Here is a 25,562-nt window from a genome sequence, read left to right as displayed (position 1 = left end):
TCATCATCGCCGTCGGACTGAAACCTTGTACGTCCAAAACTGTTACTTTTCAGGAAACCCCTGTATTTTTAAAGTCATTTCCAATGGCATTATGAGATTTAACACAAGCTCTCGTAATGCTTTTCATTGGTTAAATATTTGTACAACCCACTGACAGATGTAAAGGGTGACCGATAGCACTGATTTATGAAAAAAAAATTAAAATGATGAAATATGTAGATACGACGTTTCCGCCCAACAGCGACGTCATTGTAGATAGCCAAAAAGTTTAGATTTTATCGGTCTGATAATCCTGTAAACCATGACAATAGTTTTTATGATGAATCCAACTTTTAGTCCAATGTTCACATTTTTTAAAAGCAATTAGCTCTCACATGTAATAAAAAAAAATTCATAGAAACAGTCTGTTCATGAAGTATGTCTTTAAAAGTTTTTTGATGGAGAAGACTCTGGCCTCTGGATGATTGACAGCCCAGCTAACTCCCCCGGTTAATCCGTTAGTTAACATTAGTTGAAGATGGACATTTTGTTTCCTCACTGAGGTTTGATTTCCTATTTGTAAAACACACCATGACGCTGTTAAAAATAAACACTTTATGTTCGGTGAGATGTGTTTTGACTACTTTTAAATGTACTTTGTATAATTATATATCTGTAGGAGCCTATGAAGTATTTTGTTAAAATATTTATATTGCACAGGGGGAAGGGACACAGTTTCGAGGCAGAGTTCAGCAGTTGTAGGGTAGCTCCTTTCTTTATTCGCTTTTTCAACGCTCTTACGATTATTTTCAGTGAAGTCTTCGAAATACACGTCTATTGCGATTCCTCCACAGAAGTAAAGGGTCACAGCGATAACTCTGAGTAACATGAAGACATAAACCTGTCAGAATAACTAGGTTATAATATAATCTAGGTTCGCCTCTGACATCATGTCACAAGCCCCTAAAATCTGAATTCGCTACCAATAACAGTGTATTGCACCAGTTATATAGGGTACAGTGGTCTCACAAAAGCAAACAAACTATTCTATTCAATTGTTAACTGAGTTTTATTTCGTTTAAAGATAAGATCAATTATTTTATTTGATTCAGTACTTTATAAAGGGTGGGAGTTGTTTTTTGTTGTTGTTTTTTTTAAAAGTTAAGTAAATTTCTAAAAAGTCTAATTTTTTTTTTAAAAAATACCACAAGCTACCTACTGTATACCAAAAACAGAAATTAATGCAAAAAGGATTTTTATAAATAAATAATGAATTAAAAAAATTTACACAGAAAAAACAAATTCTATCCATCTAATCACATCCACAATTTATTATTTTTTTTTCAGGAACAGCTGAAAAATGTCAGACATCTGTGTGAGTATATATATTTATATACATAAAAAAATGAATGTGTGCGCCCTACTTGACCAGTCTCTACTGTAATACATGTATAACATGCAGTGAATATTAGGTGCTGCTTGCAGAAATGTATTGAGAAACCTGTAAACACACGAGGCAAACTCACAGTACACAAAGCAAAAGAGGCGGTATTGTTTTATAGCACAATAACAGGCAATTCAATCCACTCGACTGCTGTTGTACAATTAATGCTTATTAGATTGATTTTTTGATACTACAAAGCACATGGACTGGTGCTATTCATAGGTGGGTAAAACATCCAGTCAGTCATATCAAGCTAGAAATATCTTTAATCAAGTGCTCAAACAAATCACAGCTGTCAGCAGAACAAACGATAAGTGGGCTGGAAAAATCCTGTACAAGTATTTTCATGGCTCGAGCTCTGTTACAGATCTTCGGTCAATGCGGAATAATGTTGATCAAACTCAGTCCATCTAATTCAACCTATTTATAGTGCCCAAAAACTATGCCATCTTTGGAGAATTCAAGGCATCAGATAAAAAAAAATTGTTAGTCCTCAAACAGCCAGCATCGGTCTCAGTACTTTACTTGGCACGTGCTGAGACACCTCAGCTCTTTCTGTTTTTACACAACTCTCATTTAAAGCTGTTATTGAAACCATTTTCTCTTCAAAAAAATTATACCTTAAAAAAACCCCTCTAACCTCTTCCCTAAACTAAAATGCCAAATATTTAAAAAAAAAAAAAAAAAACAACATTATTGCGTTTTAATGTTCAAGCTAGTATGGCCAAGTTTCAGACCTCGAATAAGTCCTACTGTAGTAACAGTCTACCGCATTTGTTTCTTCTGAAAAGGAAAAGAAACCCCTCAATGGCGTCATTTGAAAGAGAATCAACTCAAAATCGCTCCATGCGTCGTTTTAGTCTTCTTCTGCACAAAGCAGTCAGAAGGTACTGTCCACACTGTGAAAAATGTCCACATTTACAATTCAATACAATTTCAAAACCTTTTCCAGCAGTGTGTGTAACACACAATGAAGAACCTGAATTAAGCGAACAGTGAAGCCAAGCTCACTAGCTGGAACTGAATGGTGGCAACGGTGGCAAGTTCCTAATTCCCCACTCGAATGAACGTCTACAATATACCTGAAATGTTCAAGCGAGGAAAATCAAATCAATGGCTGAAACAGTACTAATGTGAGATGGAAGGAAAGGGGGCGGAGCTTCCAGGTGATATAATTTTATATGAGAGTGCTCAAAACACACATATTGCTGTTTTATTGTGGGGAACAAAAAAAAAAGAAGATTCTGTTCAGTGCTGTACACCGATTTAAAAAGGCACAAAAAAGCATAAAGGCTTGCAGATCTGTAAATGTCCAATAAAGTATATGAATACATTGCAGATTATCATGCTCCTGTAAACTTTTCTAGTAAACGTTGCAATTCAACAACTACAAATACAGAATCTTTTGAAATAGGTTTGTTTGCCAAATACCCAGGGTGCACTTTAAAGCTAACGTGGCCCGTAGGCCTCTACAATATCTCCTTGTCCCATATCAATAGGGAACTTTTGGCTGTCATAGCCTGAGAAGCTGTTCCCACTGTTAAAGTCTTCAGAATCTGTGTCCTCCGTCACCTCTCCATGGTCTTGCTCTTCGAATTCCTTTAGATCAGTATTGAGGTGAGAAGGGAAGTGAGTGGGACCAAGAGTCTTTTTATCAGGCGGGTGGGTGGAGGTATCGAAAAGATCCTGATCGGTCGTCTCCAGCAGAGGGGTCTCACCTACAGACCTTACCTCGGACAGAGTAGGGTGCTCGGGCTCGTGAATGACACGATCGGGAACGTTCACAATTGCCTGTAGGAGACACAGTGAGGTATCAAATTACTTTCTCTTCATCATGTAATACTGCTGCAGCCCTATTTTTGGTTCTATATACACACTCACCGTCCACTTTTTTAGGAACACCTATATACTCATGCAGTTATCTAATCAGCCAATCATGTGGCAACAGTGCAATGCCTAATGTCATGTACTGTACAAACAGGGCAAGAGCTTCAGTTAATGTTCACACGTCAAACATCAAAATGGAGAGAAAATGTGATCTGTGACTTTAACTGGATGTTTGTACCAGATGGGCTGGTTTGAGTATTTCAGAAATTGCTGATCTCCTGTGATTTTCACACACAACAGTCTTGAGAGTTTACACAGAATGGCTACAATTCGAAGTCAGAGATCAGACTTTTTCTTCATTCTGATGTTTGATGTGAACGTTACCTGAAGCTCTTGACCTGTATCTACATGATATTAGGCATTGTGCTGCTGCCACATGAGGGTGAGGCATGTGAAGCCACCAACCATCACTGTTCAGAGGAAAGCGCTACCTGACTTCTTCTGCATACATGAGCTCACACACCTGTGATTGTCTAGTATTGCAGTGACTGACAGGTAAGAGAGCATATGCCACTCCTACCCAAAGAGTATGGATTTTTTTGCTCGACCATAGATAGCTGTGGCTTTGTCGGGATTCGAACTTATGACTTCTCGACAATAGAACGAATGCTTTTCTGATGCGAAAGATCAATGTGCCTGACGCATTCTTCAGACAGGTGTAGTTTCAGCATCATCTTTGTTAATAGCTGGTGTGTGGTGGGTGTACTGTCTACACACTCGTGGTGGTTGAGGAGATTTTCCCCCATGCAATGTAAAGCACTTTGAGTGTCTAGAAAAGAGCTATATAAACCTAAGGAATTACCTTTAGTATGGAGAAGATTGTGCTTTGAGAGTCAGGCTGAGTAAGTTTTTTGTAAAACACGATTCCCAATATTATTAGGATCAGAAGGCCAAACACACAGCATACCAAAATGGTTAAAATCAATGTCCAATCTGTAAACGAAACACAAGATAAAAAACAAACAAAACGTAAAGTCTAATGAAATACAAAGATATTTTAAAATTACAGTAAACAAACCAGTTTATATTAATGTTCAAGTTCCAATACTTTATCATTTCTATAGTAACAAAAAAAAAAAGGTTATAAGAGGAATTAAACACTTTGGGACATGCTGTTATTAGAAAATAAATCCACTTGTTGCTGATTATTTTCCTATAACAGCATGCTCAGTCATGTTTTATTCTTTGTGCATCAATTTGGGGTTTCGTTCTGTCAGAACAGATCGATGAATCTTACCTGTCGGGGTAACAGGAGCTCCAGCGCCGCACACATTTGTGGAAATTTCAGTTGGTATTCTATTAACATATCCTTTGATGTGTAAACTCATGCAGCGCCCATAAAGACTTTCAATTAGGTGGATGTCTGCTGTGCAAATGTCATCGTCCACAAAACAACTGTACTCGCTCTGAGTCTGTTGGGGGGAAAAAATGTGATTTAAAAAAAAGATCCTTTACAAATAATGATGCAACCAGTACAACTAAAAGCATGGGAAAGTCTTCAGGACAGAGGAGCTTTCCATTTTCTTGGTAAAATTACAAGCTGCATGCTTTGATTGAGAGAGAGAGTGAAAGAGTGATGGAGTGTGAGAGAGAGAGAATGTGAGAGAGAGAGTGAGAGTGTGAGAGAGTGAGAGTGTGAGAGAGAGTGATGGAGAGTGAGAGACAGAGTGAGAGAGGGAGAGTGAGAATGTGAGAGTGATGGAGAGTGAGAGAGAGAGAGAAGAAAGAAAGAAAGAAAGAAAGAAAGAAAGATATACTGGTGAACACTTGTCTTGCAGATTTTCCCCAATATTTAAACTAACTACAAACTGTTTATTAAAAAAAGAAAAAAAAAAAAAAAAGGAAGTGGTCATTAATGGTCATTAATAAACATTGCAATCGTTGGCAAAAGTACTGTGGTATAAGCGGAATAACATTTCAGAATGTAATAATCCACGTTGAGTCGCATCACACTATCCAAGAATTTAGGATAACATAGAATAACATGGCCCGTCATGTTTTCTTCTCTGCATAACATTTGCTATACCAAATAAAGTATTTTTAAACTAGGGGTTAGGGGTTGACTACATGATTAATTCGTTCACTAGTCAGCTGTGGGGCTGCCAGCTAGTCTGGGCACTTGGGCGGAAAACCCTCCAAAAAAAAAAAAAAAATCAGTGAGGCAGACGCTAAAGAAATGCACACAGATGGTAAAAATGGATTGATTGTAATATTTCTGACTATTTGGAAAATTACTTATTTAAAAAAAAAAAAAAAGTCAACTGGTCGACATGTAAAAATGAATACAACCCCATTTATAGGCTGTATGGACATTATATCTGGAAATTATATAACAGTAAAAAGATCTTTAAGAAGAACTCGTACAGAATTCTCTCACGTATGCTAAGTCTCACACTGGTCTGGTCTTCGAGCTCCATGGACTTCTCCTTTTTTAACATACGCATATGATACATTTGGGAATTTGAAGTCATTCGGTGAATGGCACTAAAGGCAGACAGTCGACACGTTTCTGAGTCATTTTAGGTCTGACTTCAACCACAGCAAATAGGTGTTGGTTTTAAGCCCCATTTATGTGGCGTGAACCCACCCTCTCTGTACAGTGGTGCGTGTGGGATGCTACAGTCGTTACGTTACAGGTCTGGTGTGAATTCTAGATAGTGATAAAGTTTGTACTTGCTACAGGACGTTCCACTATTGTTTTTCGCCTGCTGGCACGGGCTAAGTCAAATGGAGTTTGGCACCTGTGTCAGACAGTTTTAAGAAAGTCTTTAAAAACACTGATCTTACCTGGTTAAAAGAAATGTCGTACAAAAATTCATCATTGAGAGATTCATCTTTATGGACATAATAGGGATGTTTGAAGGAGAGTTCGAGTGTGTGTGGTAAGACGGAAACCTCTAACACCGGGAAGTCCACCACACCTAGATAAAAAAACACAACATCCAAAGAGTATACAATCAGGAAATTAGAGGGGGGGGGGGGGGGGTACACAATGTGGCTACAAAAAACAGTTAAACCTAACTTGAAAGTAATGGGATGCCATTAAGAGAAAGACGCACAACAAAAAAACAATGAGTGCAAAAACAAGCCTAACCTTATCTACAGCAGCACTAACTGATATTAAATGTAGGTCTTATTATTATTATTATTATTAGGATAACTCCTCATTTGTGCTTTAGTTGTTCCGTGGAATAATGTCTTTATAAGAGTCAGTATAAGAGTTATTCAATATGGTTTGTTTGGTTTTCGTTCGATGAAACCTACATCTGAAGTCAGAATTGAAGTCTTCGTTGTAGCTGAAGCTAAGGCCGACAGATGAAACGTTAAGGTCTGATCCTTTTGGCTGAGCTTCCACTGTTATGTAGTAACTATTCCCAGCATCCCGAGTGTATTCGCTGACATCCAGGGAGGTCTGATTGGTACGTGCTGACTTGGGTTCACTGTAGATGACCAGACAAGTATATGACAAACAGTATTACTCATAAGGTGAATTTTCACTAATAAATTATATCCTAATTAATTTAATGACAAAAGCTAATTTTTTATTTAGTAAATTTGCCTTGTTTATATTTATCAGGTCACAAGTTATTAGGTTATTATTATTAAAAACTCCTACTAATACTATCACAAAAAAAAAAAAAAAAAAAAAAATTATATATATATATATATATATATATATATATATATATATATATATATATAAAAATAAAAGCTAGTGTGTGCACTTTCAGATATTTCTAATATAATAGAAAACGGTGAGTCATTATTTATATGCATAATAATTGCATTATTTATTGCAAATAGGTCCCACAAAAGGGTATCACTTTTCTACATAACCACCATTTCGTTCAATACAATTTTTTAGGACTGATTTTATTATAGTTATACATTATTATATTTTCCATGTAAGTAAAAGAGCATAACCCAATTTTTTTTAATACTGTGGTTTTGTTTTAGTCAAGTTTGAAGTGAAATGCTTCAAAAATATATAAAAATACTAAATCTTAAATCTTAGTAATTTCAAAAGAAAATAATATTGGATGCATAGCAATATTGGTTGTTACTCAGTATCGAGATAGATACAAATAATGGCTAATAAATAATTTTATAAAATAAATTGTATGAAATATTAAATTTAATTTTTAAAAAATCACTTGGTGCGTTTAGATTTCTTTGCAGTTAAGGTTTCCACACTTAGCTGGATTTTTTATTATTGTTATACTCTGCTTTGTTGGCCACATATTAAACTTCTTAAGCTCTACATTAACTTTCAGTATTTATTTAATGTGATGTAATCTCATTCAGTCCAGTTCTAGGTTCATTATCTAACCTACCCTTCATATTCATGGATTTCTATGTTGAATGCAGTCTCTAGCTCAGGTTCACTGTAGTTCCAATATAATACATTTTTAAAATTGTGGCATGTCACACTGACATTGGTTAGGACAGGAACTGTGGAAGGAACAACTGTGGAAAGAAAAGAAAGAAAGAAAAAAATCATAAAAATTCAACATTACCGGCATATACTGTCAAACAATTGTACCACAATTAAATGTTTGGCTTTTTTTTTTATACAATGATCTCACTGTTAAAATAGGTTTAAAAAAAAACCAAACACCTTAATTAGCACATTAATTAGTGAATTAGCAAGACAAGTTGTAGAGATATCATTCAGAAATGTTTATCTGCCAGGATGACACATGCAGGAAATGGATCCGTGGGTAAGTTTTTAAGTTTCATTATGCGTCTCAATTGCAAACTGTTGACAAATGGGGTTCTTGTATCTACGACTTTAAGCTGGTAAGCTTTCACTTCTGCATAGAGGTTGCACATTATGTGTGCAGCAACAAACAACACAAAGCCATCTTCTAAGCTGCAATGTTAAACCAGTAAAGGGGCTGATGGGGGGGAGAAGACGGTGCCTGTAATGCAAATCATGTGTACTGCCACAATAAAAAAAACAAAACCCTATAATACACTAAAACACACGAGTGTTTGTTTTGTAAAATACTTTCATAGCCACCGTCTGTAAAACCTCTCCTTCTGTAAAATGGCATACAGAGAAGGATTTAGTTCAAAGATTAGATGGAGTTTGTCATGATACGATCTACAGAGGAAGCCTGACTCAAGAAACAGGAACTCCATGTTCACTGCAGAGAGCAACTAATTCAACACAAGTTAACAAACCGTTACACATTACTGTGGTATTTCTTTTTAGAATTTAATCTGCCGCCAAAGGAAATTTGTACATATTCACATTGCAATCGATCAAAAAAGTAAAATAAAAAACTAAACAAAGCAATAAGCAATGCATTTTCCCTCATATCCAGAGGTTTCTGGTGGTGACGTTATAAGTGATTACCTTTTAATCAAGGCGTAGAAATAATTCATAACTCTCACAATGCTTATGAGGTGTGTTACTCGACACTTAAGCTGTAAAAACTTCATTTAATTCTTAAAAGAGATCTAACTTTTAAAAGGCAAGCTGTATAGATCGTATATTCCCATCCACCCGCATTATGTTCATATTTTTAGATAAGATTCTTATCGTAAAGCAGTTCACCTTTAAAAACAAGACTAAGCAAGACTATTTTTGCTGTCCAATGTCAAGAACACTACGACCCCTGGCACAAATTATGGAAACACCACACTTGGAGGATACTCACCCATCTTTTTTACTTTGTAGGAAATAAACAAAATCACAGATATGAGACAAAACAATTTTTGTTTAATAGCTGAACATTCTAGCTTTGTGAAACATACCTCAAACAAATTACATGTAGTTATTTTAATTAAAGGCATATTTTATGCAAGATCAAGTAGAGGAAAAAATGATTTAATCATCAACAAAAACAACAACAACAACAACAAAAATCAATCACAATTAGTACTTTGTGGTGGTTCCGCTGTCTTCACTAATGGACATGGACTTCACTAATGAAAAATGATATTCTCCATCAAGCTGGTTCCAGGTTTCTTGAATAGCAATTCACAGATCAGCTTTGCAAGACGGTGCCTTGTCCTGGACCAATTTTTTAAATTTCCACCATAAATTTCCAGTCGAATTGAGATCCAGACTGTTTGCTGGCCATGTCGTTGATTTGATCTGCCTCTCCTGAAGAAAAGCTTTAACACTCTTTGCTCTGTGGCAAGATGCATTATCATCCTGAAAAATGACTCCATCATCACCAAACCTATTTTCTATCAACACAGAATGAGAAAAGTGTCCAAAATTTCAACATACATCTGTGCACTGACCATTGAGGTCTCTCCTGGTCCTTTACCTAATGTTTCATTAGAACGGCACCAGACAAAAGTTCCAGCATCAGCTACTTGGCCAATGCAGATTCAGTGATACAGAATCACGAACATCACTTTCAACCAAATCATCTACACTCCATGATTGCTTCTCTTTAGCCCACTGTAACCTTGTGTTCTTCTGTTTAGGTGTTAATGCTGGTTTTCATTTGGCTTTTCTGTATGCAAATCCCATTTCATTCGACTGGGAACAACCGACATCTTTTGCCACACTCCGTGTGGGATTTCTTTCTTGAAGGAGTTTTATAATCCTTCCCATTGTTTCGATTGCAAACTCTCATGCTGGGGCCATGTTTCCTTTCAGTCCAACAGCTCATTAAGCTGTGCAAGCACTCTCTTAACTGCAGAGTAATTTGCATTTTTAGACTTATGCTGGTATTTGTTTTAGAAATGCAAATTACAAGGTGATTCAATCATTGTTTTCCTCTACTTGATTTGGAAAAAAATATTAATTAATGCCATTAATTAAAATAATTAAATGTAATTTGTTTGAGGTATGTTTCACAAAGCCAGAATGTTCAGCTATTAAACAAAAATGGTTTTGTGTCATGTCTGTTTTTTTTATTTGCTACGAAGAAAAAACCCAGGTCAGGGCTCCAGATGGCAACTAAAATGGTCGCCAATGCGACTAACTTTTTAATTTTGCGACCATGTTTTTTCTGCCAGTCGCCAGTGGCCACCGTTACCCACAAAAAAAAATTTAAAGACAAATGAAATAGAAATGGCCATACGTCTTGTTGTGTTAGGCTACTGAACTCTCATCTCCTCTTTTGCCTGCGTCTACCTGCCCTATCGTGTGCACTCCTGTATGGTTTCCAATAAATAACTCTGCACTCTTGTCCTGCAGTGGTTGAAGCGTTGGCTGTATAGATGAACAGAAACAGGTTTAACGTCACATTTATAGGGTTATGAACTTGGAAGTGTTAACTTTATTAAAGGTGTTTAATTTAGTTTGATGTGGTTTAGTTCGTTGGAATATGAATTTATCCGTTATATGTAGGCTAGCTAACTGCATAGTTAACTAACGTTAGCCAACTGACAAGAAAATGAAATGCGCAAACGAAAAATATCAGACTTTTTCTCATTCCCTGCCCGTCCAAACCCTGCCTCCTCTACATCAGATGCCAACGATGTTGAGACCAACTCGACCAGTGAAAGTTCTCAAGTGACTATCAACACTGCATTGGCTCCCAGTGAAATCTCGCATTGATTATAAAATACTATTATTGACCTATAAAGCACTAAATGGTCTCGAGCCACAGTATCTAAGAGACCTTTTGGTTTTCTATGATCCGCCACGCCTACTCAGATCAAAAGATGCAGGCTATTTGACTGTACCCCGAATAGCGAAGGCTACAGCAGGGGGGGGAAGAGCTTTCTCTTATAGAGCCCCACAGTTATGGAACAGTCTTCCAATTAGTGTTCGGGACTCAGACACAGTCTCAGTGTTTAAGTCTAGGCTTAAAACATTTGTTTACTCAAGCCTGCCCTGAGTAGACTTTTTGTTATGATAAGCACAGTCCTAATAATCTTTTCTCTCCCTCTCTCCTTTTGTTGAGACACACACGATTTTATGGAGATACTAGAGATCCTGATCCTTTCTGCTCTCCGGACCTGCCTGATCTGTTTCGGATGTCCTACCTCTGGATGGAGCTCTCATCTATTCCAATTCCAGATTGCGGGGACTACGGCTGCTTCTGAGGCCAAACAGACTTCATATAAATCCATAATGAACATTTTCACACTATCTGTTGTTACCCAGATGAGGATGGGTTCCCCTCTGAGTCTGGTTCCTCTCAAGGTTTCTTCCTCTTAACATCTTAGGGAGTTTTTCCTTGCCACCGTCACCACTGGCTTGCTCAGTTGGGATAAATTCGCACTTTTAATATCTGTATACCGTGTTGATATTTCTGTAAAGCTGCTTTGAGACAATGTCCATTGTGAAAAGCGCTATACAAATAAAACTGATCTGATTTGACATTTGAGTCATCCCAGTCCGTTTCAATCGGTGTGCAATCTTTTACAGATGATGACAGCCAAGCGCAGCAAGTTCAGTCTTCTCACGTCCCTGCAGCTCTCATCCCGACAAGACGGTTTAAATCAGCTTGGCTACAAGAGTTCGCCTGGTTACGTTATGACAGTGGGAAAATGTACTGCACGTTTTGTGCTAAAGCAGGAAAAAATATTGCTGGTAAAACAGAGTTCATTACCGATTCGAGTCATTTTGAAAAAGATACCATGAAGAAGCATGGTTACAGTAAAAAACAAAAGAACGCCAGGGATTGTGTCATTCCTAGGTCTGCCCCTCGTGCCACCCCAATCGTGAAAGCAGTGCAACGAGCTAGTGATAAAGTCGCAGAAAAAGAGATGAGGGAATGGAAAATAAAATTCAATGCAGCCTACATGACTCTGAGCCTGAATAAGCAGGAAACAACTAATTGTACATAGTTGAATAAGAAAGTGAAAATAAGAAACAAATGACTGGACACTTAAGTATTTACGGTAATATGGTTCAATATGATATACTGAACATTGCACATATTGTGTATGTAAAGAATACATTGTGTAAACTATGGGAGGCAGAATAAACAAAGGCAGACAGTACAGAGGGGAAAGAAAAGGCTGTGTGAGGTAGCCATTTAACAATGATATCATCATATGATATCACATCACTATATTTTGGCTCCTGAAAATTTGATTTGGCGCCTAAATTAGGTTTAGGCTCCTAGATTATTATTATTTTTTTTTTGCCTGAAGCCCTGCGGGTGAACATCCTCCAAGTGTGGTGATTCCATAATTTTTTGCCAGGGGTTGCATGGATGGGTACGTGTGCATTCATCCAACCAGCCATCAGATTTTCCTACCTACCTATCTAACTAAAATGTGCAAGATTTATGATGGAAGTAATGTCAGATTGGACCAACTAGACTGCAGTTATGACAAATCCATAACAGGCCAGTAAAAGTCATAACAGGTTAAACTGCTCACTGAGTTATGAAGAAAAGAGTTGGATATGACATCAGTTTATTATTGCAGCTCCTAAAGCCTAATAATAAGGAATTAGCAGTTGAAACGGTACAGGGGAAGTTGAGTGACCTGAAATTAACAATGTCAAGAAGCTTCCCAGAGCTTTTAAGTGTGGCAGCTAATTTAATTCTTAATTACCCTCCGGCCAAGCAAAACAAGTAGCCGAGCAGGTCAAGGGAAGTTAGCCACTTCAGCTTTAGATCAAGATCTTGCACCTCTGCATTCCTGAGTGCATTTAAATATAATTTATTTATTTAATTTGTAACCTCATCCCTCCATAGTATTGGGACAGAGATAATCCACGTAAAGCAAGTACCCAAGACGCATTTAAAACAGCTCCCCCAAACCACTACAGGCGGTCTGGTCATCTTTTCATACTCAAGTTTTTATTGCAGCCATCTCAAGCCATATTCAACCGTCTTATGTCATTATGTGATGACGGACATAGCTTATGATTGTCCAGTCTTGGTGCCTTCAAGTATGGCAAAACCTCACGCAAAACCACCTGTTGCGTAACACGCTAAACTAAAGATGAGGAACAAAACAGGAAGTCAGTGGTCACATGTTAGGGGCTGCTGAAACACCAACTGAATTTCAAATCAAATGTCCCCTTTTCTATTTGTAAATGGATATGGACAAAATCCTGATATCATCTAGGTAGAAGATGTGTGTAAAGGCCAGGTGTAAATATTTGGTTAACTCAAAACCTTTGACATCTCTGAAAAAGATTCTTCTCAGCTAAATGTTTCAGTACTACAAGACTTCTTCAAAAGGAAGTGGAAAAAGTTGCTGAAAATTTCTTGTTGCCACACATTTCTTTACCTCGTACAAGAGGAAGTCTTAAGAATGCCGCAACACTCTTTAGATAAAAGGTCTTTTTCTGTTTTCAGCAGTTTTTGCTCTTCCCGGATGTACACAGAACCAGCACGTACACGTACGTACTCGCACCACATTACAGCAAATCTAGAGAAGATTGGCCTGCACCCTCCCTACTTTACCTGCGGAAGTAGGGCGTTATGTATCACAGTGTATGATTGCATTGAAAAATGCATTTTCGTATCTTACCATCCACTCGTTAATTGTATTACCTGATCAAATTGTGTACTCCCATGGTTCTCATCCCATATGGGTCTGGCTCTGACACCCCAAAACTGTAAATTGAATTTTTCCATCCCTCCTTCTGAACCCATAAATCATGCTACCGCAAATTCTATTTCTCCTGACAGGAGCCCTGACTGTGCTGAAAACCCTTTGCCTTTTAATCCGACACTGCTGTAAACATGTTGAATTAATATCTCTGCTGCCAATGCTAGCAAGTTCATAATTAATCATAAACAATGGCTATCAAACACACAGAACTGCATGTTATTGCTGACTAGAACCATTTCTTTTTTTTGGCTCAGCATGCTACCATTCCTCTCTTTCAAAACTTGAATGCTAAATGCAACGTAAGCGATTTATATGGAAAAGTCACACTTCAAAAAGAGAACCTGGCAATTCCCACCCACCAGCCAGCTCTTCCCTCTCATACAACAGCTAACAACTGGGGAGGGTGAAGGGTAGCACATGCGTAAAGAAAGCCAACCGCAACTTTTTGAACTTCTGCTCATGCTGTGTAACACACTAGGTATAATGTGCTATCTGCCCTCTTCTACATACCTGAGCTCGTAAACAATCATGATTCGCAACAATTTTCTTCAAGTTCTGTCTTTTATACTGGCTCTGATAGAGCTCTTCCTCCGATATATTGTACTCCATTACATGTCAGGATTCAGACATGTTCACTCCTCAATCAGTCTGCACACTATGATGATGCATATCGTAGGATGATTAAAAAATGCCTATTGATAGATATTTTCCAATCTCACCAATGTCACCAAAGCCACTTCTTGGAAGACGAATTATGTCACTAAGGTTGGAACTAGGAGCTACCAGCGGTGTGCTGTAACAAACAAAAACATGCATGGCATGAAACTCCCAAAGACAGAGTAAAATCCCCGCAACACTCCGACACAGAACAGGCATCAGCCCAACTAAAAGATGAGGAACTTGCATCTAAAACGGGAGGTTCTTCTGTCATTTGGGTAGAACAAATCCGAAACTGACTAGAAACCAGACCAGACATGAACGCATGCAGTTATTTAGTTTTTTTCCTCAATTTTAAATTTCGTTACACATCATTTCAAGATATGAAATTAGCCATATTTTGTCCATATTGCCCAGTCCTACTCCTTCATATCAGAGAGGACACCGATACACTGCGGCGATAGCTGCAATTACTGTTTCCACAGATAAAAGATATTTTTCATTTCTGTGGAGTTCTTTTTATAAATGCCGGTAGCATCGTTTTTTTTTTTTTTTATTTTAAACACAATTTCTTTCAGTTCAGCACTAAAAACAAGACTAAGCAAGACTATTTTTTGCTGCATAGCGATTGTCACACAAGGGTCAATGGCAATAGCATATAAGGCAGTAACTTATATAGGGTCTGAAAAGATATATTTTTCTTAGAAGTCATTGAGACATAATTTCATGTTTTGGGCAATGCCCTGTGTTCCAAAAAAGGTGCTGTGGCACCATTTGATAGCTAGATAGCTATCGCAGAACAAGTATTTGTGTAAATAAACAACATAACGGTTGACATAAATACAGCCAGTATGTAGATACAAACGCATTCATGCCACAGTACATCCTTAAACCCCTTCATTAACAATAAGCTATTCGCTACAATAATATTTCAAGCCTGAACACACACCCTTCTGAAACAACACAACTTTATCTAACCTACCTCTACTCTCAGCGACCAACGGTAAACGATGCGGACGTTGGCTACTTATGAACAATCTTGGAAGATACACATGAATCATTTGTTGCTTGGTAGCTAATGTTATCTACATTGAAATGAACAAGTACTCGATTAAGTAAATGACATAACGTTTACTTATTATTAACATAACTTATTAGCTTCATTAATATTTGAAGCAAGGACACACATCTACATGAAATGACAAATTTCCTTAATTAACTTACCCACCTCTCTCTCGCGCTCTCCCTCTTTCTCCAAATGATGCGGAGGTGCGCTAGTTTGCAAACAAACGCAGCAGATGCATATGTATCACAAAACATCGAGTCCCTAGATTCATTCACTGCTTGCTAGTTAAGGATAGCTAGATTGAAATTTGGCTAGCTAATCTCTTCATGCATGCACATTTCAACAATGGGACTCATTCAATGAGTATTCTGTTTTTGTTTTTTTGAATCGAATATTTAGTCCATTGATCGATGTTTTGATGTGTGTGATATAAAATATACTTCAAGACACCAATGTTATCTTAGACCATGAACAGGGTATCCCAAATGTCTCCATACATAGGACAAATTAACTATTTTTTTAGCAAAATGTCTAATAAAATTTTACATACCTAGCCTTTAAGAATGCCTGTGATTTAAAAAAAAACAAAAAAAAACCAAAAAGAACGTATGGAAATCATTCTGGGAAGCTGTCGCAAGGTTGCGATGGACTTGAACAGGAAACATGACAAGCACATCACACACAATGCTGTTGCCAAAACTTATTAACAAATTCAAAAAGACTGGACGTGTTGCGGACCAACCGAGAAGAGGACGTCCATGAACACCCATCCACTGATGAAGGCTCAACTGACGTGGAGCTGCCATATATAGTGCTCTATGTATGGAACAGCCTGGAACACCTTTTGGGACACTCTGTAGTTTTATAATATTGTACAGCAAGCTAATCTGAAATCATTGCCAAAATAAATGTTTACAATTATGGTCTAACTCTGCTATAAAAAAAGGCCAGTGGTTTGTGGTATGTAAATAAATGTGTGGGAGAGTATTTGTTGAACGACCCCACTCACTCTTTCATGATACAGCGTAAAGCTCCAGAGACCTCACAATCCTTCAGCGACTGGAAAAATCGACTGATAAGAATCACAATAACATTGCAGCTCTGCTACATTGGTGTGTGAGTGTGTGCGTGTGAATGGGTGAATAAGACACAGTGTAAAGCACTTTGGATAAAAGCGCTATATAAGTGCAGACCATTTACCATTTACTCTTCGTGCGAGTCACTTATTTTTTATCTGTCGATAGTTTTTTGACTGATACCCTTGCAACATACTCCATTATGTAATATAATATGTAAATACAGAGTACCTGTTGTTAGTAGACAGGAAGTGTTCTAGCAGTTTACTAACTAGCTTTTGCATTCTTGGGATGTTAATAGATAGTAGAAGAGCCATCACTGAAGCTTGCGAAGGCAAAATTTCCCCATGTGCAGTATATTACAAACGATTTATTATAGTGTTAAGTACAGCTTATCTGATTAAAAGTACAGTTGTGAGTGAGGTGTAGGACACCTTGTACATGGGACTGAAAGCATAAGCAAGACGAGCAATACGAGTTAAAACTAAATCTTTCACTGAAATGATGGAGTAAAAAGCAATGTTGGAATCACTGTCACAACAGTAAAGGCACAACCCTCTGTTACTAAACCAATCGTTTATTATCCGGGGGCTCACAATTAATTATGAAGAGTCTATAATGATTATCGATATGATGATATCAGCTGGATGGAACGCTATCTATTGACATCCCGAGAATATAAAGGCTAGTTAATAATCTGGTAGAACACTTCCTGCCTATTAACACCTGGTAAAGATACCCTGTATTTACATACATTATATTACATAATGGAGTATGTTGCAAGGGTATCATTTGAAAACGATCAACAAATAAAAAATAAATAAATAAAAAAGAAAGAAAGAAAGAAAAAAAATGACTCACATGAAGAGCGTCCGCTGAATGTTTGGAACAGATATTACAATAATATATTAAAACGTAGGCGTCTTTGGTGCTCCCTAAATACTATAGGTGTCTGTGCTAGACAATCAGCTTAGGAAAGAAAACACAATGTTTGCTCTTGTAGGGGACTGATGGCTATATTCACGGCGAGAGCCAGTTTAGTTATTCAAGGGTAAAGGTAAAACAGGGGTTTACGATTAATTTTTCATAAAAACATTAAAAACTAAGTTTGGATTTACTTGGTTAAAAAACTTTTCAAACGTATCAACAGAATAATACAGGTTCCTCAAGCGTGTAGAAGCATTACAGTCCAGTAACACATGTTTAACGGATAGTGGGTGTTGACAGGATGGGTACTTTGGTGAATTTTCTCCAGATAAATTGGTAAAAAATTTGTGTGCGAGCCTTACGTGTCCTATCTGGCATCGAGCGTAAGTGACTTGATCCCAGCGATTATCAAAAGGAAATACGTGTCTTGTCCCAACAAGAGGATTTATTTCCCGTAATTTGTTGTTTAAACACTGATCCCACTCCGACTGCCATTTGTTTGTAGTGTACATGTTTAATGTTGGTTTCAGGTCTGCGAACGGAATAGACCATTTTACTGGTTCTGAGGATAATGCTTCTTTGGCAGCTCTATCTGATTGTTCATTATCAGAGAATTTTGATTCCAGAGATAAGTTGTTTAAAATCTTCACGATTGTTGGGTGATTGGTTTTTATGGGTTCCGATGCTTCCAGACATGATTTGGAATCAGTTATGATTAAAATGGATTTCTGTGGAACAGTCTCAATGAACTTCAGTGCTAGTAATAAAGCATTTGCCTCTGCAGTAAAAACTGAACTATGGTCATGGATGCGTATGCTTTGACAGAGTTGAACTGTCTGCTTCCCGTTTGGTTTTTGGATAAAACTTTTAAAACATTCATAGCTTTAAAATATTTCTTTTTCATTTAATCATTTAATAAGCAGTTAGATACTGTTGTTAGCCTTTGCTCGAGAAGAAGATATGAAAAATTAGAAAATATGAAAAGATATAAATCTAGTGCACGTAAACGTAGAGAGAGGTTGGAGGAACAGCAGAGGAAACACTACGTCACGTCTAGTTCTCACTGACTAGCTATTTTTGCTGCGTCGGCAAGTTGTCTGAGGTGGCGGACTGTTCCGCCGACGGCGCGGTTAGCGCTTTTGCAGGATGGAGACGCTAGCCAGTTGGTGTCAAACAACACTGAGGTTTTCCAGTCCTTAGGAAACTTCTCTGCTCAGGAAAATATCAGTGTGAATGTTCAGGAGCAACTAAAGTGATGATGCACATCAACATCGTCAGTCAGAAGAAGAAGCTGTGAACTGTGGTTCACCTTCTACTAACGTTAATGAGCCAGACGATACATGCGTGTCCATTCATTTTTGAGGTTGCATTTACTGCCACTATTTATTTTATTATACGAGAAGATATTAATGATAAGGTGGCCCTGAACATTTCTCACCCCTCACCACCCAAATACAAAACCTTTGCTCTGCCCCTGCTTTCTCCAGATCAAAGAAGACCGCTACGACAAGTTCCTTTCTAATAAAATCAGCACAAATACAGCTTTCAAGACAAATAAGATGATCAAGTTGCTCAATTTACTTACTTGACCCCTAGCTAATGCCTACTGGGAGTCTGAGAAATATTTGATGTTCCGTTCATCCTACATAGAGCAGTCCCAGGGCAAGTCCTGACCAGCCGATTGATGGGATCGAGCCATTCCAACCTCCCGCCCAGGTAAAGTAGGAGCCAAAGAACTGTGTTGAAACAAAGGAATCTACAGCAAACCGCATTTCTCAGGGACCAGGATCTCTTCCTCCACCAACACGGGTCGCAACTCATGGCAAACAAGTAGTCTCTTTTCCTATTTCTTATAGTAGTAAAGAGGTTTAAAAAAGGGATCTATTAAACTCTGGGTTCTTACAGAGTGGTGGAAAAACCTTTATAGCTGTGACCCTAGCAAGGGGGGCTTGAGGGTTGTTCTCTCTTGCCCAACGAGAAGACCCTAGCACTACGAAGGGAACGAGCTAAACACTAATCCTTTGACAGGCTACCCTGGCTACCCATGTTACTATTCTTATCTGGAACGGGCCGGTGGGGGTGCAGGTTTGCATCCAAACCAAGCAGGAGCCAAACCTGACTCCACCCGTTTAATTAGTTGATCTTGGCTTTCATTAGACTCAGGTGTGGCTTCACCCCTGGGTTAAACAGTTATGGGAATGGGAATGTGTTCTCCACAGATACATGTGAGGCTCCTACAAATCCATCCAGTATAATGCAGCATAAATACAAGTTCTCTGAATACGTCATTCCACATGCCTTCTAATAGAGACCCCATATTAGGATCAAGAACGCTGCCTAAAAATGCTGTTTGTACAGGCAACCTCTTCTGCAAGCATGGCGACTATGTTTTAAAGTGTCCACAAAAAAAGCATTGGTACAATTCTGAAAATTGCAACTTGCTGTAATAACATTAAGAAAATCAAATGTTGCTTAACTGACCTTCTCTTTATACAATACAGTGAAAAGCAGTAATGTAAAGTTTTTATGCACTCAAAATTATTTATCTGCCTGTGACTGCATACATAAAAAGTACATTAAAAATAATAACAATAAAATAAAAAATACATGTACCATGAACATATTTACATTACATTTATTTATTTAGCAGATGCTTTAATCCAAAGCAACTTACAAATGAGACTTACAAGTGTCATTACAAATGAAATATTAAGGCTTGTGATTGCTGGTCAAAAACTCTCTAAACAAAGTGCGGTAAAATAACATCCTGGTAAAAAATAAATAAAGAAATGAAAAACAATCACAGGAAGACTGTGGTTAAACCTAAACTTGCTTACTGTTTCTAACCACAAGCACCTCTGCTGCCTTTTCTCGTAACTGTACACATCAGGCTTCACTGTGGTTGAGAAGTGTGAAAATAAAAACCCACGTCGTGACTACACAGCATGGCTAACTCTTTTACTTGTACTGTATCTGGGGCATCGGGAACACATTGAATCACATGATCAATGATTTTGCCCTACTATCATTTCAACACAGAAACATTTAGATATTTTGTTCATTTGGGAGATGTTTTCATATACCGCAATCCAATACTGTGGGAGCTGAAACCACTCAATCTGACCCATTATAACACCACTCGGAGTCCAAATATCAGATCAGTGCAAAGGGATGCGGGTTTAAAAAAATAAAATAAAAAGTTGCACCATCAGAGAAACACCACAGCACCATCCATGCAATAAAATGCTTACAGTGCTTTTTAATGTAACCTTACAGAGCCTGTGAAACCTTTATCACCCTGTTATTGAAGCTTACATGTTGATGCCCGAGTGATTACTGAGCATTATGTGCTGGGATCACTATAAGGAGATTAAACAGGTTTGTACATGCTAAGCGTTAAGAGTTTCAGATCTTCAGTGCTCTAATCCAGCGGTAATTCAAACATCATGTGCCAAGATACCAGATGACCTGCCCACACCAAGATGACTCTTTCCTCTTACTGTAAAATCTAAAATCACATCTGAAATCCACGATGATGTTATGTGAACATTCCACTACCAAGTAGAGACTAAATAACATCATAGAACTGTAAATATTATAGAACAGCATCCAACAAGACTAACACACTGTTACAATTTGTGTTGTCAACTTTGTTGATATATTTGGAAAGTTTTTAGTCTCATGTTAATTCTTTATTAAAAAAAAAAAGAAAAAAGATACACATCTAGCAATTTGGTCTTCTGCCCATTCCCACTGACCAGTTAGCCCTCCTCTAACACACGACAGCTACCAACAGGGGAGAGTGAAGGCTGACATGTGCTTCCTTGGAGACACAGAAATTCAGCCAACCACATCTTGTCGAACTGCTGCCCATTGCTGTGCCACACTCAGAGGAAAGCGCTATCTATCCTCTCCCACATATCTGAGCTCACAGACACTCACAATTGGCTAGTGTCGCTGTGATTGACAACAAAGAGAGAGTGTATGCCCCACCCAAGAGCACAGTCAATTTTGCTCCAATGGTCCCTGTGCACAATCTAACAACTTTTTGATCAGACTTCAGAAGCATATGTTCCCACCGACCAGTCACTGATCTTTATAGTCTGTCCCACATGTACACTTTCTTCTTCGTTGGCGATATTTACAAGTAGTGCAAGCCAGTTATTCCACCCGTAACCACTTCCTTCATGTCTACTTCCCAACTCCTCACTGCTTATTTTTGTTCTTGATATAATTGATAGTATTTTGTAAATATGTAAGTAGTTTGTGGTATGTATACATTTAAAGACGGCTTCTTTTTAAAAAAATAAGAAATATGTTGTGTTTATGCTGATAAAATTCTATTCAATTCCAAGTGTCTTCAGAAAAGCTTTTCTTCCTTCATGAAACATGCAAATGACATTGGCAAGTCAATGAAAATGCAAATCAGCATATGACATCATTCAGCCATTTCTAACGACTTTTTGAGCATGCATTAGCTCCTTTCTGAGTGAAGATTAAGGTTACATAATTATGATACTATTTTAGCACAGACCATCTAAGAGAACGAACAAGCTTTTACAACAGTGGTCCCTGGAGATCTACCTCCCTGAAGACTTTAGGCATGTCTCAACCAGCTCCCTAATTCAGTAGTCAGGGCACTATTCAGGGAGTCGGCCATTTTGAGTGTTGTTTATACGCAAAACCCTTCCAGTGCACCGCAAAAACCAGGGAGAACTCCATGTAATCAGTGACTGACAGTAGTCAGTGACTACATTTACATGGACAGCAGTAATCTAATTATTGACCTTATTCTGAGTAAGACAATATTGTGATTAAGGTGTTTACATGAGTTGCTGTTAGAATAATCCTTTCATGTTCCTGTTTTACATGTTATAGGACATAGTTCGATTAACGGCACACGTCATTACGTCACTGCGCCACGCCGTCCCCTCCAGAATTTCACGTATCAACATCTTCGTTATGGTACCATATACAGCTTTCTGTGTTTTTATTTTTACGAACGCTTCAAGTGCGGTTAATTATTCGTCATGCTATACATGCAAATAAACGACTGCTTGAAGCCGTGGGCTGCGTCCCAAACCGCATACTTACCTACTATATTGAAGCCGAGATACATGTATTTTGCCTACTATATAGTAGGTAAGTACACGTTTTCGGACGCAGCCGTGCTCTCTTGTTCGCCGTAAAACAGTTGAGCGCTGCCGTGTGTGAACGTGTCCTGTCGCAAAATGCGGTGAAAACTCCCACACGACGTTAATAGTGTGATTAAGGTGTGTACATGTCTGTAATACACATCGATAATGCGACTAAAACAGGAATACTCCACAGGTCTTAATTCCATTTGTGTTTACTTCGAGTATGACTTTAGTCGGATTAAGGTCATAAAAAATTGCTGTTTACATGCTAGTTTCTTAATCAGAGTATTGTCTTAATCGGGTTAATACTGGATTATTTTTGTCCATGTAAACGTACTGACTGATTCACGACCTACTGCGCCAGGAAACTGGTTGAGACATACGCTTTAAATCCAACCATAACCATGCCCATCTCATCATCTAATCTAATCTGATCTAATCACCGCCTTTAGAAGTTCTGCATCAGCTAAAACAGGTGCGTCAGATTTGAATTGTAGATGAAACCTGCAGGAGGGTAAATCTCAAGCAAGAAGGTTGGTGATCACAGCTTTACAACAGTTTGTGGTCATTAATGGCATCTCTGGTCAATATTACACTGCAGAAAGCCTACTCCAGCTTACAGCTTGATTTCAGGCCTAACGGTCATTTTTCTCCATTAGCAGTTTAACACGAGGGCAAAAACCACTCGTTTTAGGGGTAATGCAGCAGCACCACCACCACCGCTCGTATCTACAGCTGTTATGTACTGTATACACAGCTCTTCATCAATGGATATCTTTTACATAGATTATATTTACACTTAAACTTTATTTAATTCTGTCATAAAGCTTATTTACACAGCTAGCAAGCCAACTATATGACAACACAGCCGGCTATCTAGCTAGAATTATCCTTATTTTTACGCTTCTAACCTAAATAGATAGATAGCTTATTCGAAGACTCGCGTTAAATAATAATAATAATAATAATAATAATAATAATAATAATAATAATATGTTAAAAGTGATGTTTATTAGCACTCAAGCTATACGTTGTTAGCTAGCTAACTAACCAACCAACCAATGTAAAACTCGTTTAAAGGTCAGCCAAGTTAGCAGTGTTTACTTACCGGTAGAGAAGGCGAAGCTCAGACAAACATAAAGACGCAACAAGACGCTGAATCTCGGCAACTCCAGCATTGTGTCTTGGTTTGTTTTAAACAAAGAAAAATACCAGAGGTTATCAGGCAATTTCATGAGACGTTCAAACACTCATAGGAAAGATTCTTTCTTCCCATGGAGTAGGTTAATGCTAGCAAGCTTTCACGAAGACTCACAGCTGGTTAAATCTCACTTCTCCCTACCAGTTTCCTGAAGCAGATGGCAAACCTCTTCTGTATTTCCCCTCAAACTCCACGGACTTACCGAAAGGCTTGTGGTTCAATCACAAATACATTCATCGTTCGCTATATAGGCCACACAGATAGTGTCCAACACAAAGGGTTCTGTGCCGTAGGTAGCGCACTACATCCAACACGGAGGCGTTTAGGACCGAGCCGGTGTTTTTTTTTTTTTTCTTGTTTTTTTCCCCCTCCCTACTAAAGCACGGTTCCCACACAGACTATGGGAGTGTCTTGTTATTAACTCTTTCACAGCAGTGCAGGCGCAGGGAAGTCATTGTGGAGTTGGACAAGGACACGTATTCAGAGGCGTATAAACGCCTGTAAGGAGAATTTAATGGCGAAATTGCGCACAGCAATCTTCAGAGCTACAGAAGCAGGCAGGGTGTATCTGCTGAAAACAGAGATGGGCGTAGCTCAGGTCTTCATGCTCATGAACTTGAACATGAGCCAATTTTTCTTATCTCATGGAGCAAGAACTTGCATTACAATATTGCATTACAGTACTAGTGTCCTACATCCTGATGTAAACACGCCATGTTTTGTGCTTTTAAATCAGAAACATTGCTCGTCTCTAGTAGCACTTAATATATATGTGTGTGTGTGTGTGTGTGTGTATACAGGGACATGCAGAGAGTTCCTCAGGGGCAGGGGCTAAGTGTTAATTTCCCCTATGGATGTATATGAGATTACCCTGTATATGAGATTCCTATTAGATTAGTATATCACTGCTTTCCATCTTCTCATTCATACATGATCTTTTTTTTTTCTTTTTCATTTTTCAACTGTCTAGCTTTTTGTTACATCATATTACATTTGACATCAAAGACAAAAATCTATTTTCTTATTCAGTCTGTATTGACTCTACAGGGATAGACTCTGGAACAACTGAGACCCTGATCAGGATAAAGCGTTTAATGAAGATGAATAAATGAAAAGTAAGAAACTGGGTTGTTGAGTTCTTTGCTGAGTTCCTGAATAGTAAAGTCACCATAATGCAGATTGTTACATCATGAATATACAGTTATGATGTTATGATGAACAAAATAAACAAACAAACAAAAAACTGGTTTATGCTTATATGTCATGTGCTTCCTACCAGCAAACATAATACTGATGTTCATATTGTGTAGTTATTCATGGCATAATCATGTTAGAATGACTTTCTTGGGATGCCAGGGTGCTCGGAGAGAGACCAGACACACAAGTCAGTATAAAAATCTCTCTGTTGAATGAATTAATGTTCCAGACATTATATATACTGTAGAGTTTCATCCACACAAAGAGCACATAAAGGAGCCATTGTGAGCTTCACATTCCAACTAAGAAGTGATGCAACGAATCCTTCTTTCCTCATGCTAGTGAAACAAAAACATGCCATTTAGACCCAGAGAGACATCTTCAAGGTAAAAAAAAAAAAGATAGTTAATTATTCAAAGGAATCAAACAGTATATGGTGATAAGAGAGAGAATCTGCTCTTTGTCCTATCACAGGGAGAAAAGTATTTATTTTGAA

At 38.0% G+C, this 25,562-nt stretch overlaps 1 protein-coding gene across 3 annotated transcripts; it reads right to left on the bottom strand.

The window, feature by feature from the left end:
- Positions 1 to 1,295: 1,295 nt before the first annotated feature.
- On the bottom strand, positions 1,296 to 24,348 carry ifngr1l (interferon gamma receptor 1-like). 3 transcript variants are annotated; one of them, XM_053620534.1, is made up of 8 exons: positions 24,011 to 24,348; positions 23,777 to 23,851; positions 7,645 to 7,777; positions 6,575 to 6,750; positions 6,098 to 6,231; positions 4,548 to 4,722; positions 4,113 to 4,243; positions 1,296 to 3,214 (listed from the first exon to the last, which is right to left on the bottom strand). In XM_053620534.1, the coding sequence occupies exons 2-8, from the start codon at positions 23,844 to 23,846 to the stop codon at positions 2,873 to 2,875; spliced, it is 1,161 nt and encodes a 386-aa protein (XP_053476509.1). In that variant the 5' UTR covers positions 23,847 to 23,851; positions 24,011 to 24,348; the 3' UTR covers positions 1,296 to 2,872. The 3 variants fall into 3 exon arrangements, with proteins under 3 accessions (XP_053476509.1, XP_053476510.1, XP_053476508.1); XM_053620535.1 differs by having other exon boundaries at positions 24,072 to 24,348; XM_053620533.1 differs by having other exon boundaries at positions 23,777 to 24,065.
- Between the last annotated feature and the right edge of the window lie 1,214 nt (positions 24,349 to 25,562).

Source organism: Ictalurus furcatus, chromosome 3, assembly GCF_023375685.1.
Source record: "Ictalurus furcatus strain D&B chromosome 3, Billie_1.0, whole genome shotgun sequence".
Lineage (NCBI taxonomy): Eukaryota > Metazoa > Chordata > Actinopteri > Siluriformes > Ictaluridae > Ictalurus > Ictalurus furcatus.
Note: the sequence above shows the minus strand (reverse complement) of the source record. Positions and strands in the feature narration are given on the sequence as shown.

Bases quoted from the DNA above. Each gene is read 5' to 3' on its own strand.
- ifngr1l (XM_053620533.1), bottom strand. From the start codon at position 23,903: ATGAAATTGCCTGATAACCTCTGGTATTTTTCTTTGTTTAAAACAAAC. The intron at 6,232-6,574 runs GTAGGTTTCATC...TTTTTTATCTAG, and splicing joins CTTCAATTCTGACTTCAGAT to GTGTGGTGGACTTCCCGGTG. The intron at 4,244-4,547 runs GTAAGATTCATC...TTTCGTTTACAG, and splicing joins AGCTCCTGTTACCCCGACAG to ATTGGACATTGATTTTAACC.